The sequence below is a fragment of the Nicotiana sylvestris genome, chromosome 11 (assembly GCF_000393655.2).
Source record: "Nicotiana sylvestris chromosome 11, ASM39365v2, whole genome shotgun sequence".
Lineage (NCBI taxonomy): Eukaryota > Viridiplantae > Streptophyta > Magnoliopsida > Solanales > Solanaceae > Nicotiana > Nicotiana sylvestris.
The window spans coordinates 153,519,380-153,534,645 of record NC_091067.1 but is presented as its reverse complement, the minus strand read 5'-3'; the positions used below and the strand labels follow the sequence as shown (position 1 = coordinate 153,534,645).

Genomic DNA, 15,266 nt, shown 5'->3' with positions numbered 1-15,266 from the left:
ATTTGTAATCCATCCCAAAACTTCTTCTTTCTCTCTTCAATTAATAAAGAGCTATTCTTTGTGTGGCCGTGGAGTAGGCAAAAATTGTCGAACCACGTAAATCTTGTCTTGTCTTGTGCAATTTATTGTTTCTCTCCTAAATATCCTTTTCCTTCTATTATCTTGACGCGCTTCCCTACATCTTTTTCTTGTCTTGTCGTGTGCTGGAGCTTTGTTTCCTTTGGTCATTTTTCGACATAGAGCTTACCTTTTATCAAGAAGTTCCTTCTTGTCGTTGTTTATTAAAGGTTATGGAGGTTCTTATAACATCATTTCAAGAGTTACAAGTGAAGGGGGGTGATCCTCCTAGTAAGTACTTGCTAAAAGTAAGTGTAAATCACTTGATTGTATGATTAAATTTCTTTCTAGATTGGCCTCCTCTCATTTTTTTTAACTTCATTGCAGGCATGTGGAATAATTTGCGATTGCTTGGGACAGTTTTCTTCCTTACATGAGTGCAGTCATTCCCTTTATTATTCAATGTGCTCAACTTGAACCTGCTGTGACCATCCTTATGGAGTGGTCCTATAAAAATTATAAAGTATATGATGATATGTAAGCTTTTATCATTGATGCTTGACTTTTTCCTTTATTCGTGAAGTTCATATAGATTTCATTTTCTTTTGGTTTGAGTTATATATTTGGCCTACGTTGGGTATAAGAGGGCATCTAAATGGTCTTACAAAGATCTCGGGCCTCTTCCATATTTCTGAAGGTTTTAGTTGAATGCTCAAGTTATTTCAAATAATATCATTGTCAAGTCAAAATCCTCTATGTTAGTGATAAACAAGATGCTAAACAATAGGTGTGATATTAGCTAACCAGTACTCCAGTAGTATACAAGATGGAATTTTTGAGTATATACTATTTGAAGACAATGTTGTGTTAATTGACGAAAATAGTAGGAGTTGACCAAACACTAGAACTTTGGAGAAACATTCTAGAGAGAAAGGGTCAGAAGATAAGTAAAAATAAGATGAACCTGTTGCAAGTTTAGCCTACATAAGAAGAATGAAGTTCATGAGGTCAGATTAAATGGAATTGCAGTGCCAAATGTAGCCACTTTAGATATCAAGGCTTAGTCTTTTAGAGAATGTCATGATAGATGAATATACATTATATATAACTACAATAGAATGAGAGTGAGCACCTAAGGGTGTGGCGTAATGGTCAATTAAGTGGGTTGAGAACTGTGAGATCTCAATTTCAAATTCCAGCAAAAGGCAAAAACACGAGGTGTTTTTTTGCCATCCCCAAGCCTCTTCACTAGGTTATGCACACGTGCTACTGTCTCATAGTCCGAATTAGATTGCCAAGTCCTGTAGTCAAATTCTTCCCTAGATGTGTAGTCATCATAATTTTCGGAGCACTTGTTTCTGCCTAAATCAACAACTGCATTTGTTTTAAATTACTCCTTATATCAACGGCTTAATGCATGAAACAGTTTGTGGCAGTCTTTATTCCGATTCTAAAATTCTATTACCACAATGATGTCAGGAAATGTGCTGTTGCAGGTGAAAATTCTTGTGATTTCATACAGTTTCTAATTTTCAAAATTTTCAGTTGCTGATGCAATTTTCTAATTTTTGCTATTCAACCCATGCACTACCTGTTGTGTTCTGCTAAACTGGCTGTTAAGAAAGGGATTGCGGAAGGTGAAATTGAGTCATATTTCACAAAGTTGTCAGACTGTATAATACTGTCTCTGCTAGAAGCTTTGCATGAGGTTGTCCTTAACATTAGTACTGTTACGCAACGCCTTCCTGATGTTCTTTGGAAGGGCAACGTAAGACTAAGCAACCGATGTCAGTGCGGTTGTTGTCCGCCAATGAGGTCCCCTCCGCACACTAGACTAGATTGTCAGTGCCGTGTGGGAAAACCAATGTCACGAGCAATTGCGGAAGCTGAGAGAGAATTGGGTTTTGAATAATGATGATGATTTTATTGATGACTGAAATGCTGATTACAAAAGATGTGGTGTCGAGGGGGAGAGACACCAGAAAAATGCTTGCTTGAAAATGTTTGATTGTTTGGTCCACCTTAATAATGCTTAAAAAAATAAACCAACATTACATGACTAGTCCTAATAAAGCTGTAGAAGCACACTGAAATGGAAATGATGTAAACTAGCCTATAATTACAATGAAAAGGACTTAGTTTATTACAAGGTAGAACTAAGTCCGATGGCAGCAACTTTGTCTTGCGGGTCAGGGTCTGCGCGCGCGTTGCTGTGTTGGCTTGAGGCTGGGCACTGGTGCTTGGCATCAGGGTCTGTGCGCGAGGCGCTGCTGGAATGGGCCTGCAGCTGGGCGTTGGCGAGGCATCAGGATCTGCACGCGCGGCATTGTCAGGGTGCGCGACGCTGTTGTCATTGGCCAGCCCTTGGGCGCTAGCGAGAGGCATCGGTGGGGCGACAGAGGCGCATGCGTGCTTGTCACTGTGCGCAGCCAAGACCACGGGGCCGACCATGGCGCTAGGAATTGTGAGGCTTGCTAGGCCGCCATGGGGCGCGACCAAGGGGTCATGGGGCGTGTCTGGAAAGCAGCCCATGACATTCTCCCCCACCTGAGTTGGCGCCGTCCTCGGAGCCTTATGATGATGATGATGATGCTTCTGGTAGTTGTTGGATGGGAGGTCTGCGCCCCTCTGTTCCGTGAGCTTGCTTTTGTAGCGACGCAATGATTTCATGTGGCTGACATGGAAGACTAGATGGATCTTCCACCAGGATGGAGTTTTCACCTGGTATGTGGATTTTCCAATGCGTTTTTCGATGGGCAGATTTTGTTGCAGGCGAGGGTCATGGGTCCTCTCTGCAAACAAGTACCGCTTTGGGATGCATATCATTACTTTGTCCCCTGTTTGATTTGGGCAAAGCAAAGATTTTGTTTGGTGAATCTTTTTGCCCGCTCTTGGGCTTTGACGAGATAGCTCCGCACTATCTCCATGTTGCGCTCCCATTCGCTCGAGAAGTTGGCAGCTCGAGGAGATTTCGTCATGGTTGATGCATTCACTGTTTGCGGAAGAAACGGTTATTGTCCGGTAACAATTTCAAAAGGGCTTTTGTTTGTATGATGGCTATTTTGAGAATTGAAACACAGTTGAGCAGCATCCAGGAGCTTCACCCAATGCTTCTGTGATCCGGTTGCAAAGTTGCGAAGATATTCCTCCAGCATGTCATCAAACCGGTCTGTCTGGCCATCCGATAGTGGATGGATGTCTGAGTTGTGACTGAATGTTGACCCAAAGCACCTGAAGAGATGGGTCCAAAAGTTGCTAGTGAAGCGTGAGTCGCGCCTACTAACAATGTCTTTGGGCAGGCCCCAATGTTTGACAATGTGCGAGAAGAAGAGTCAAGTTGTATCTTCTGCTGAGATGTTCTGCGGGGCTGCTATGAAGGTTGCATCGTTTGAAAACTGATTTATGACAACCATGATGGATGCAAGATTACCAACTTGGGGCAATCCCGTGATGAATCTGAGGGAAACACTCCCATGGTCTCTGAGGGACATGTAATGGCTGCGAGGGTCCCGTTTGTGATGAGTGATCCGACTTGTCCTTGTGGCATGGCTGACAAGTCTTCACACGCTGAGGAGCGTCACCAGTCTTTTGAGGCCGATGACATGATGGCTGATTGTTGCTGCGAAGGGTAGCCGGAACTAGGGGTTCATGTCTGTTGACTACCTTCTCCAACTACATGGCCGAGATGTTTTCAGCGGACATCTTTATGGGAAAACATGGTATGGTGCAGGGCTTGGCCCCGTTTTCTCCCATCATCAGGAGCATGTTGGCATATGGTACCGGTATGGTGTTGGTTTGCCTCATGAACTCCAAACCCACTATGATGTCGAAGTCATCTATGATTGCGATGCGCAGGTCGATGCTTCCTTTGTATGGGCCAAGTTTCACTGGGACATTTGTAGCTGTTCCACCCAATGTCTGGGGTGGTGAGTTGATAGCCTTGACGCGTCCTTTTCTCTTTTGCACAACAAGACCTAGGCGCTCTACTTGCGTTGACGACAAGTAGTTGTGGGTGGCACCCGTGTCTATCAATGCGTGAAGGGGCTTGCCGTTCACTTTCAATTCGACGAACATTAGGGTCCTCGCTTGTTTAGGAGGCCTCTCGTCCATCTTTTCCTTCCCTTTCTTGGTGATTGGGACTGATGTTTTCTTAGGAGGACATGCACTGGTCCCCGCTAAGGCATGCAGGATAGAGCCAACAATTGCATTGAAGGCGCCTACCTGGTCTTCTTCTGATGTGTCTGATGCGTCTGACTCATCCTCGACAGTCTGATGAGCATTGACCTTTATGTTTGGGTATTCATTGTTCCAATGTGCCCCGCCGCAATAACGACATTCTGAGGGAGGCTTTCTCCCCTGATTGTTGTTGATGGATACAACACTGTTGCTGTTAGAGGGAGGAGTCTTAGTTTTGGATGCACTCCGATCTCCCCCACTTTTGCTTGGGCCACTATTGCTGGGATGGTTCCCGTTGAATCCCCCTCGGACAGACGGCTGGGGCCTGTCGTTCTGAGTTCCCAAATGATAATCGCCAAGGCATTCTGCAGCTTGAATGGCCTTGGGCAGGGTGTCTACCCGTTGTCTCTGTAGTTCCATACGGGCATGAGGTTTCAAACCTTCTATGAATGCGAAAAGTTTGTCTTTGTCCCCCATGTCGCGTATGTTTAGCATGAGCGCGGAGAATTCGCGCACATACTCCCGCACTGATTTGGTATGGTGGAGTTCCCGTAGCTTTCTCCTTGCGTTATATTCCACATTTTCGGGGAAGAACTGCAGGCGTATGGCTACCTTCAATTCATCCCATGTCTGGAGAGTATCTTCACCAGCCTTGATGGCTTCGTATTTGACCCGCCACCAAAGTTTGGCATCGCCCTGAAGATACATGGCAGCAGTAGCTACCTTTTTGGATTCTTCCAAATGGCCCACCGCATCGAAGTATTGTTCGATGTCGAAGATGAAGTTTTCCACTTCTTTAGCATCCCGGGATTCGTCGTATGACTTTGGCTCCGGTATCTTAAGCTTTTGTGGAATGGGGGTGAGGTTTGCTACACCCCTGATGTGGTTGTCGCCTCCTCGAAGTAGGCTCTGTAGGGCAGCATTGACAACATTGAGCTTGCCTATCAAGTCGTCTATGGTTTGCTGCATGGTAGTTAGTCTGTTTGCCTCTTGTTGTTGATGGGCTAAATCGTCAGCACGCTCCTGTTGGAGGTCCTCAAATTTGCTCCTGTCATCGTCAGAGTCACGACTGATGTTTGCAATGGCATTTTCCGCCTGCCGCATTCGGCGTCCAGGTCGTCCAACCTTTGCACTAGGTTATTGTTTTGATCAGGCATCGTATCCACGATGGGTCGTAATCGGTCAACCGTCTCTTCTAGGGATGCTAGACGCTCCCCATGATTCACCATGGTCAGAAATGGTGATGATGGCAAATGTGTTCCCTCGTCCGATGTCGAGCCTAGGCTCTGATACCAACTGTTACGCAACGCCTTCCTGATGTTCTTTGGAAGGGCAACGTAAGGCTAAGCAACCGATGTCAGTGCGGTTGTTGTCCGCCAATGAGGTCCCCTCCGCACGCTGGACTAGATTGTCAGTGCCGTGCGAGAAAACCAATGTCACGAGCAATTGCGGAAGCTGAGAGAGAATTGGGTTTTGAATGATGATGATGATTTTATTGATGACTGAAATGCTGATTACAAAAGATGTGGTGTCGAGGGGGAGAGACACCAGAAAAATGCTTGCTTGAAAATATTTGATTGTTTGGTCTCCCTTAATAATGCTTAAAAAAAATAAACCAACATTACATGACTAGTCCTAATAAAGCTGTAGAAGCACATTGAAATGGAAATGATGTAAACTAGCCTATAATTACAATAAAAAGGACTTAGTTTATTACAAGGTAGAACTAAGTCCGATGGCAGCAACTTTGTCTTGCGGGTCAGGGTCTGCGCGCGCGTTGCTGTGGGCGCGCGCGACACTTGCTGTGTTGGCCTGAGGCTGGGCACTGGTGCTTGGCATCAGGGTCTGTGCGCGAGGCGCTGCTGGAATGGGCATGCAGCTGGGCGTTGGCGAGGCATCACGATCTGCGCGCGCGGCATTGTCAGGGCGCGCGACGCTGTTGTCATTGGCCAGCCCTTGGGCGCTGGCGAGAGGCATCGGTAGGGCGACAGAGGCGCATGCGCGCTTTTCACTTGGCGCAGCCAAAACCACGAGGCCGACCATGGCGCTAGGCATTGTGAGGCTTGCTAGGCCGCCATGGGGCGCGGCCAAGGGGTCATGGGGCGTGTCTGAAAAGCAGCCCATAATAGTACTTATGTTCTCTTTTTGTTGTTGCGGGAAATGTTTAAGTTTCTATTTGGATAAAGAGAAAGTGACGCTTGTTTGTTCTCTAACACAGGAGGCTACGGCAGAAATATGTGCATTCATGTTGGGTGAATTGGATGATTGCTTGCAGGTTTGGTTATGTTTAATAGACTGTTTGGCCAAGCTTCTTTTTGACAAAAAGTACTTTTATTTTTTTGCCAAAAGCACTTTTGGCTAAAAATTCAGGTATTTGGCCAAGCTTTTGGAAAGAAAAAAAGTGTTTTTGAGGAGAAGCAGTTTTGGAGAAGCAGATAGCTTCTCTCCAAAAGCACTTTTTTGAGAAGCACTTTTGAGAAAAATACACTTAGAAGCAGTTTTTTAAAGCTTGACCAAACACTAATTGCTGCTCAGAAGTGCTTTTCAATCTAATTAGTCAAACACAAACTGCTTTTTACCAAAAGTACTTTTGAGAAAAACACTTTTGAAAAAAAAACACTTCTCAAAATAAGCTGATTTTTGCAGCTTGGCCAAACGCGCTATAAGTTTCTTTAATATTCTGATCAAGTTTGCAGTGTTTTTCCTATTTCTGTGGTATGTTCCAACTTGGTCATACTGTTGGCTTGTACATTTCGACACAGTAAATACATCCAATTTCTTCTCCTTCAGTAGAGTACTAAACAAAATACTCGTCCAAACTCATATCAGTTATATTCTACTAGAAGCAAAAGAAAGCTTAGTACATCTCTTATACAGAGGAAGTCAGGGGGAGAAAGAGCAATGACTTGCATGCTAATATGTTCGGGGATAAGTAAAGTAGGAGCTCCTTATTTATTTCCTACTATGTGTGAATGTATGCAGAACTCATACCTACAAAGACATGGTTAAACTTTAATTGAATAAATAAAATTTAACGCGCGGAATCAAATTTAGAATAGATAGGGTAATCACCAAAGTTCTCTTGACATGACTAGGTAAGACTAGTGAGTTCGACGAACGGCTTAATAACTTTGTATTAGATCGACTCCATAGGGAAACTTCTTTCTGGTAAACCCCTGTTATCCAACTTCTGGCTATTGCTTGAAATGTTCCATTACTACTATCAGATCGAGAAATAGCAGTAGTGGCAGAAACTGAATTAGAATGGCAAAATAAGATTTTCAGTTATCTGTTTCTTCTTTCAGATATGTCAACCACTTCTTAGTGAAGGTCAGCTTCGTAAAATAGTGGATGAGGTAAAGCATGTTGGAACAGAAAGTACAAATAGAAAGAGAAAACTCAAAGAGAGAGCAAAATCAGAAGACTTTGATGCTGAGGAAGATGAATTGCTGAGCGAGGAAAAAGAGCAAGAAGGAAAGATTTTGGTCCATGTATTTTCCATGTTTAAGAATAAAGTTCAGACATAAGTTATTCTCTATTGTTATTCTCAAATAACGTAAAGCTTTTCTAAAAGGTTGGTCTAGTATTAACTACGTTGATCGAAACATTCAAGGCTGCTTTCTTGCCTTTCTTTGACGAGCTCATGTCATCATACTTAATTCCTATGTGGGTAAGTTCACAACATGATTACCACTGTCATCCTAACTCTAGCTCTAGTTTGTTATTCATTTACATATCTTAATTTACATTTCTTTCTTTCAATATTTCTTTGCTTATATGAAGGGCAAAGAAATGACAGTTCAAGAGAGATGCACACCATTTTTTATCTTTGATCATCTTCTGGAGGAGTGCCCTGAAGTGGCTCTAAAGTGTGTATGATCTGTTTTTTCCTTAAATGTTCCACCGTTTTGATAAATTTACTCACTATGTCCAACTAGGTACTCTGATGAATTTCTTCCTTTGCTTTTGGATGCGAGTAATGACGAAAGTCCAGCAGTTAGACAGGTTTGGTTATCTTAATGGTTGCTGACAAGTTCTTTATTCAAGTGGTGGCTTCACTATATGATTTAACCAAACACCATTGACGTTGTGTTCAGTGTGCTCTTTATGGACTTGTGCTTTATGCCGAATATGGTGGTTATGATTTCAAACCTGTTGTTAAAGGTATAATATCATGACAAAAGGTGATGATACTTTCTAGTATATTTTTACTTACTAATTCTCATGAAATGATTCAGAGGCTATTTCAAGGATCAATGTAGTGATATTGCACTTTCGGGCTCGTGAACCTGAGAATGAAAGTGCATTTGATAATGCTGTTTATGCTCTTGGTAAGACTTTTCAGTTTCACTGGGAAAATATTGACTCATCAGCCTAGGTTTGTCCTTTTCGAAATCTCTAATGTTTATTTGTTTATGCATTCTGTTGAAGATATAATTAAGTAAATAAAAGTGTATTCTCTCTAACAACTTAAGCTTTTAAATGAGATGGTTACACACTTCAATATGGTATCAGAGCAGGCATAGGTCCTGAGTTCGAATCTCACCGCCACCCAATATCAAAAAGAATTTTCACGTACTTGGCTCATAAAAAAGAATCAAGCCCGTATATGAGGGGGCGTGTTAAAGATATAATTAAGTAAATAAAAGTGTATTCTCTTTAACAACTTAAGCTTTTAGATGAGATGGTTACACACTTTAGCGCATTCTTAAGCCTACATATCGTATATGCTTATGTTAGAATTATTATTTTTTCTTTCTGTTTATCTTATAGTTGACTCATAAATACTATTTAATCTTGTTATAATTTCTTCATAATTCTAATTCCAAAATTATTTGGTAGATTATTCCGCTTTGGTTAAACTGCCTGCCTATAAAGTGTGACATGGCTGCAGCCAAATATGTTCATGACCTACTATGTTCAATGGTTGAAAGGTACTATATTAGTTTGCTCTACTTTTCATCCTTTTCCGGTCTTCACTTTACAATATCAGTACTTGATTAGAAATGTTTTGCCCAGATAAATTATGTGTTCTTTGTTCTAGCATGCATTTTGTTCCAAATATATTTCTTAATATCGCATCTTGGGAAAACTAAGCAATCATTAGTCAATCAAACTAAATAATATTATGGTCTGAATAGACTTCTATTATAGTTTTTGAACTGATACACAAACTCATATAATAAATCCTTTCTATATGGTTCTCACTGTTTTACCAAAGTTTCTCACGTGCAGGTTAGACGGAGAACTTATTAGTCCCAACTATCAGTACATTCCAAAAATCATTTCAGTTTTTGCAGAGGTTAGTCTGAAATCAAAACTATTAGATGTTAGATTGAGTTGTTCATTTGTGATAAATATAAAAAATTTGGAACTGTGATTATTTTATTTATTCTTGCAAGAAAAGCATTAAAACCTTTTGACATTTTACAAATTATATTTGTCTATATTTCTCATTTATGCTTTTTCTTTTGGTTAAAAGAAATTAAAAAAAAAAGATATATTTATCTGATAATAATAAGATTCGTGTGTTTCTTTCCCTTTAATTTAAATTTCATGGAGAAAGTTGATCGATCAATCTACCGGTGCCAATATGACTGTCTCATAATATTGTGGAATGGTGGCCTCTTATCAAACTAAATGTTATGTATATGTACACATTCAGTAATTGCCTGTTGCTTCTTCTGTAGGTTATATGTTCTGAAATTGATCTTGCTATAGAAAAAACTACAAATCGCATGATCAATGTATTGAGGCATCTTCAGCAAACGCTCCCATCAACTACCTTGGAATCAGCATGGTCTTATCTTTTGCCTAGGCAGGAGATGGAATTAAAATCCATTCTATCACTTGAAGAAGATGTTAACTTTTAACCAATTCAATGAAACCACTGCTACTGTAATTATTGTTGGATAAACATTCTGATAGTCAATATTCCTCCAAGTATTTTCCCCTTAATTCTTACTCCGAGTACTTTGGCAGTTTATTCCAGCTTTGTTGAATCGGCAAAGGGCTAAATATACTCCTTTACTTTCAAATATTGTTTACTTGTACCTTTCGTTATACTATTGGGCTATTCATACCCCTACCGTCATACTTTGGAACAAAAATATCCTTATTGTCATACTTTGAAACAAAAATATCTCCATTTTGGATGGAGTGTCACGTGGCAACGCCAGATTAAAAATGACCCATTTCTTTTTTTTACCCGATCCGTTTTTAAAAAAACCCACAACCCACAACCCGACCCCTATTTTCATTTTTTCCAGTTTTTTTTATTTATTTAAAATTTCAGTTTTTAAAAAACGAAAATATTTTGTTAAAAACAAATTTTTTTAATGTTTTTACAAATTTGTTTTTCCAGTTTTACAAAACAAAATTCTTTTAAAAAACTGAAAAAATGAAGAAAAAAAATTTCAAAAACGAAAATATTTTGTTGAAAATAATGTTTTTAGTTTTTAAAAAACGAAAATATTTTGTTAAAAAACGAAGATATTTTTTTTCTATTTTTACAAAAAAAAAAAATCAGTTTATAGCCATTTGTTTTGAAAAATGTTTGTTTTTCATTTTTTTCATTTTTTTAAAGATTTTCTTTTTGTAAAAATTGAAAAAACAAATTTGTATAAATTCGAGGTTGCTCAGTATTCAATAGTCAAGTCATAATAAAGGGATTATCAGAATTCTATTGACTATAACTAGCATCAGTCACAACAAGTGCTTTATTTTCTCCAGTGATATAGCCAAACAACTTTCTACATTTAATAAAAAGCAAACAAAATCTTGACCAGACAAGATAAGTATCAGCCCCATCTAATCTTAAGACACTTATTTGTGAAAGAGAAGTGTCGTCGTCTCTCATACAAGTGTTATTAACCCCCTTAGTGTCCCACATAGTTAAAGTTGGACTCCAAACCACTGTCTCGCTGGAACTGTAGGTCTACCTCGTCGGAACCTTAGTTTTATTGATCGGAAAAAGTTGTTTGAGGGAGGAAACTCGACCTCTTTCTATAAATATGGGTCCTAGTGCTACGAGGGAGAAATACTCGCCTCTAAAGGCAGCAATGCCTTTGATACCATGAAGAATTTAAGAAGAAAAAGCGCCTGTCATATATTTTTATAACTGTTTACATCCCTGAGAAGGGGTATATATACAAGGTTTCTAATAGTAGGCTATATAGACGTTATTTACACTCTAAATGAACTATACTTTATTGTTGTTTTAAATGCAAAATAATAACAAAATACTCTAATTAGTGTTCTTTTACTCTGCAGGAACTAATCCAAGTTAGGAAGAGACTATGGAGTGCTTTGGAGTCAAAAATGTAAATATAAGGCCAATCAAGAAGAACCCAAATGAAAATAAGCAAGAAAGAGGCAAAGTATGACTGGACTTGAGACCACCGCGACCGTGGCTGGAATGCGGTAGGCCAAAAGAGTGAGGTAGAATGGATGCATTTCATCGCGGTCATGCCGCATCAGCGGCCGCGGCCGCGACCGACTGTGTAATCGCCCAAAAATTTGGGGACTAAAATGTAAATAGGAGGAAACTTATCCTAACCCTTTATAAACCGAACAAACTCGCGCAAGCAGAGGTAAAGCTTGTTTTTAGACTGAATTGGAGGCAAGAACAAGTGTGAGAAGATCAAGCCACCATTAGAGTTTTTCAATCTTCTTCTTGTTATCATTACTTGCGAATTATGAATACTTCTATGTTTTTATCTTACTTTGCTATGAGTAGCTAATTATTTAGTCTAGGGTTTTGATGGAACCTGTTGAGGGATGAACTTCTTGTTATATTAATATAGTTTGCCCAGTTTAATCTCTATTTGTTTAACTACGTTCTTGTTGTAGTTAATTGATAGGGTCCTCAATTAGCTATGCTTATTTAATATGTATTACTCGAGAGAGTATGTATATTTAGGTAGTTGTTGAACACCACCACTTCCAAAGTATATGAGAAATCAATAACCTAGGGTTTAAAGGTGGGATTAGGGATAACGAAACCTTGGATGCGATCTAAGTGAGCTGTAAGAAAAGTCAGCTAGCGTAACTCGGGAGAGTGTGTCTAGTAAATTGTCTTCATTACTCGGGAGAGATTTACGGTAGTAAGAGTGTTCATGATTGATAGAGACGATTAGACAAGTCTATGCGAAACATAACAGGAAGGGATTCCATCAATAGGGGAAATCACAACCTTAGATCCTTCTCTTATTTGTTTACAACTCAGTCATAGTTAGCTTTTAGTTACTTAAATTTATTCAGTTATAGTTAGTAAAAATATCACCAATTGTTATTCAAAATATCTGGGAAGTTGATTACGAAGAATTCAGTGAGTCCAACAAAAATAATTGGTAGGTTAATTCCCTGTGGATTCGACCCTGGGCTAAATACTCGGATTATATTTGCAACGACTGCGTGTCCCTTTTATAAGGCATAGTTGGACGTGATCAGTTCCTCTTAAGATTACTCCTAAGACTACTTGACTTGTTCAAATACTACAGACTTAGTCAAGTAATTTTTAAATTAATTATAGAAAAGACTTAGTCAAATTAACAATTCTAGGAAAGACTTAGTCAAATTAACAGAAATGTTTTCCATAGATAAATTGCAAGTGTTTTTAGTGCAAGCATGCGTATGTTCCAAAAAAGATTTACTAATTTCACATCTTGGGTATACTATGCATTCGTTAGCCAAGCAAACTGCTTGAGGTACTTTGTAGCGCAACTAGTTTCCCAAATTTATGATAGTGCAACCGAAACAGTTTTGTTTTACTTGTTTTAATAAATTAACATTCGGAGGTGCATGTTTTAGTGAGAGCTTTTGAGATTAAAAACAAATTAACAAGTTCCTCCCCATATAGCTAGATTAATTATGTGCATGATCTTTGTAGCCTTTCTGATTGGCGATCAAGTCCCCGACAAAGTTATCGTCTTGGTTGGTTTACTAGGATTTATCTAGTTCTTTTAGTTTATTGTTTGCAAATTCTAATAAGTAAACTCATATATTAATGCCTTTGTAGTCCTCAATATTTTCCAAATTTTCTCATTACAGGTTAGACAGAGAACTTCTTGGTCCCAACTATCAGTACCTTCCAAAGATTATTTCAGTTTTTGCAGAGGTTGGTTTGAAATCTAAACTATTTTATGCTAGACTGAGTTGTTCATTTTGTGATTGACATAAAGATTTCTCAACTATGATTCTTTTATTTATTCTTGTAAGAAAAGCATTAAAATGTTTTGACATTGTACGAGTTAAAATTGTCTGTATTTTTCGTTTGTGTTCTGTTTTTTAAAGTATAAATTTGACTATCAGATATCTAGCTGATAAATATAAGATAAGAATTTATCTAGCTGTTTATTTCCCTTTGATTTGAATTTCATGGAGCCAATATGACTGTCTCTTTATATTGTGGAATGTGGCCTTTTATAAAGCTAAGTTTTATGTATAGGTAAAATATCAGTAATTATCTGTTATTATTTCTTTTGTAGGTTCTATGTTCTAACAAGGTTCTTGCTACAAAGAAAACTGCAAATCGCATGATTAATGTACTGAGGCATCTTTAGGAAACGCTTCCACCAGCCGTGTGGGAATCAGCATGGTCGTATCTTTTGTCTCGGCAAGAGACGGAATTGAAATCCATTCTCTATCACCCAAGAAAGATGCTAACTTTTAACCAATTCAACAATACCAATACTACTGTAAGTATTTATTGTTGGATTAAACAATTTGATGGTCAGCATTCCTCCAATTTAATATCCCCATGGTTCTTGTTCCGAGTCCTTTGGTAGGTTATTCCAGCTTAGTTGAATTGCCTGCATAGGTGAAACAATTGTCCTTTGCTTGCATGAAAGATATGCACTCACTATTCCTTAATACACTGAGTAGTTATGATACTCAGTTTGTCATAACTAATCCATAGTTTATCATGTTTTTTGCTAGCTTATTAGTGAGAGACACTGCGGCCAAGGTCTCTATGTAAATATCTGGTTAAACAAATATCTGGACAAACTATATATTCCATAGTTTTAAAGTATACACAAATAGTACGTAACCTTAATCCAAAAGAAACTCAGAACATTGGCCAGATACACAAGTGAATACATTTCCAAACAGCCTTGAGGCCCTTAACCTCTTTATAACATACATATTAAATATTTTGCTTCGCCGCCAAAAACATAATAAATTAGCACAAAAATAAATAACCACTTCACACCATTTTCTACACATTTCTTCTCACCTTCAACAGCCAAAATTAAATTACAAAAATCATCACCAAAAAAAAAATCCCTCTTATCTAAACTTCATCATAAACCAAATTTTATTTTAACAAGAATTAATTATGCTTGTTACTCATCAACATTTTCCCTGTCAAACCACAAGCCAAAGCTTCTTTAGGTATTTTCTTGACAAGATGAACACCTTCAGCAAATACAACTCCCATTCCCATATGTAAATGTGGCTCAATATGACAATGAAATGCCCAAACTTCAGGATTATCTGCCTATGTAGCGTGAGGCGAGCTGTAGCATCGCTTTTTGCAAAAAAGAAAAGAAGAAAAAGAAGGCAGCGATCTATTAAAACAAAAAATTAGGACTCGCGCTTTCTTTACTCTTCTCCTTCAAGTTGACATCACACCTACAGCACACCAACGATTTCCTTTCTTCTTTCTTCATCAGGTATGCTTCTCTTCATCTCTTTTCTTCTTTCTTCTTTCTTCTTTCTTCTTCTCCTTTCTTTTTTCTTCGAATTTTTGTTCTGTTACTCTCTCTAATTTTTTTCTTTCTTCTTTCTTCTTCTCTTCTTGTTTTGTTTTGTTTTGGGCTCTGTTTTTATCCTGATGCTGCAATAGAACAGAGTTTGTGTTGCTCTGTTTTATCTTCCTTTTTCTTCTTCTTCTTCTTCTTCTTCTTCTTCTTCTTCTTCTTCTTCTTCTTCTTCTTCTCTTCTTCTTTCTTTTTGTTTTGGGCTCTGTTTTTTATCGTTGCTGCTGCAACAGAATAGAGTCTATGTTGCTCTGTTTTTTCTTCCTTTTC

General features: G+C 38.8%; 1 protein-coding gene across 1 annotated transcript; it reads left to right on the top strand.

The window, feature by feature from the left end:
• Positions 1 to 1,639: 1,639 nt before the first annotated feature.
• LOC104214997 (uncharacterized) lies at positions 1,640 to 8,611 on the top strand. The gene is made up of 8 exons (XM_070162159.1): positions 1,640 to 1,825; positions 6,452 to 6,508; positions 7,539 to 7,724; positions 7,808 to 7,903; positions 8,017 to 8,102; positions 8,172 to 8,238; positions 8,331 to 8,397; positions 8,472 to 8,611. The coding sequence occupies exons 1-8, from the start codon at positions 1,640 to 1,642 to the stop codon at positions 8,609 to 8,611; spliced, it is 885 nt and encodes a 294-aa protein (XP_070018260.1).
• Positions 8,612 to 15,266: the final 6,655 nt, after the last annotated feature.

Bases quoted from the DNA above. Each gene is read 5' to 3' on its own strand.
- LOC104214997 (XM_070162159.1), top strand. From the start codon at position 1,640: ATGCACTACCTGTTGTGTTCTGCTAAACTGGCTGTTAAGAAAGGGATT. The intron at 7,904-8,016 runs GTAAGTTCACAA...GCTTATATGAAG, and splicing joins CATACTTAATTCCTATGTGG to GGCAAAGAAATGACAGTTCA. The intron at 8,103-8,171 runs GTGTGTATGATC...ATGTCCAACTAG, and splicing joins TGCCCTGAAGTGGCTCTAAA to GTACTCTGATGAATTTCTTC.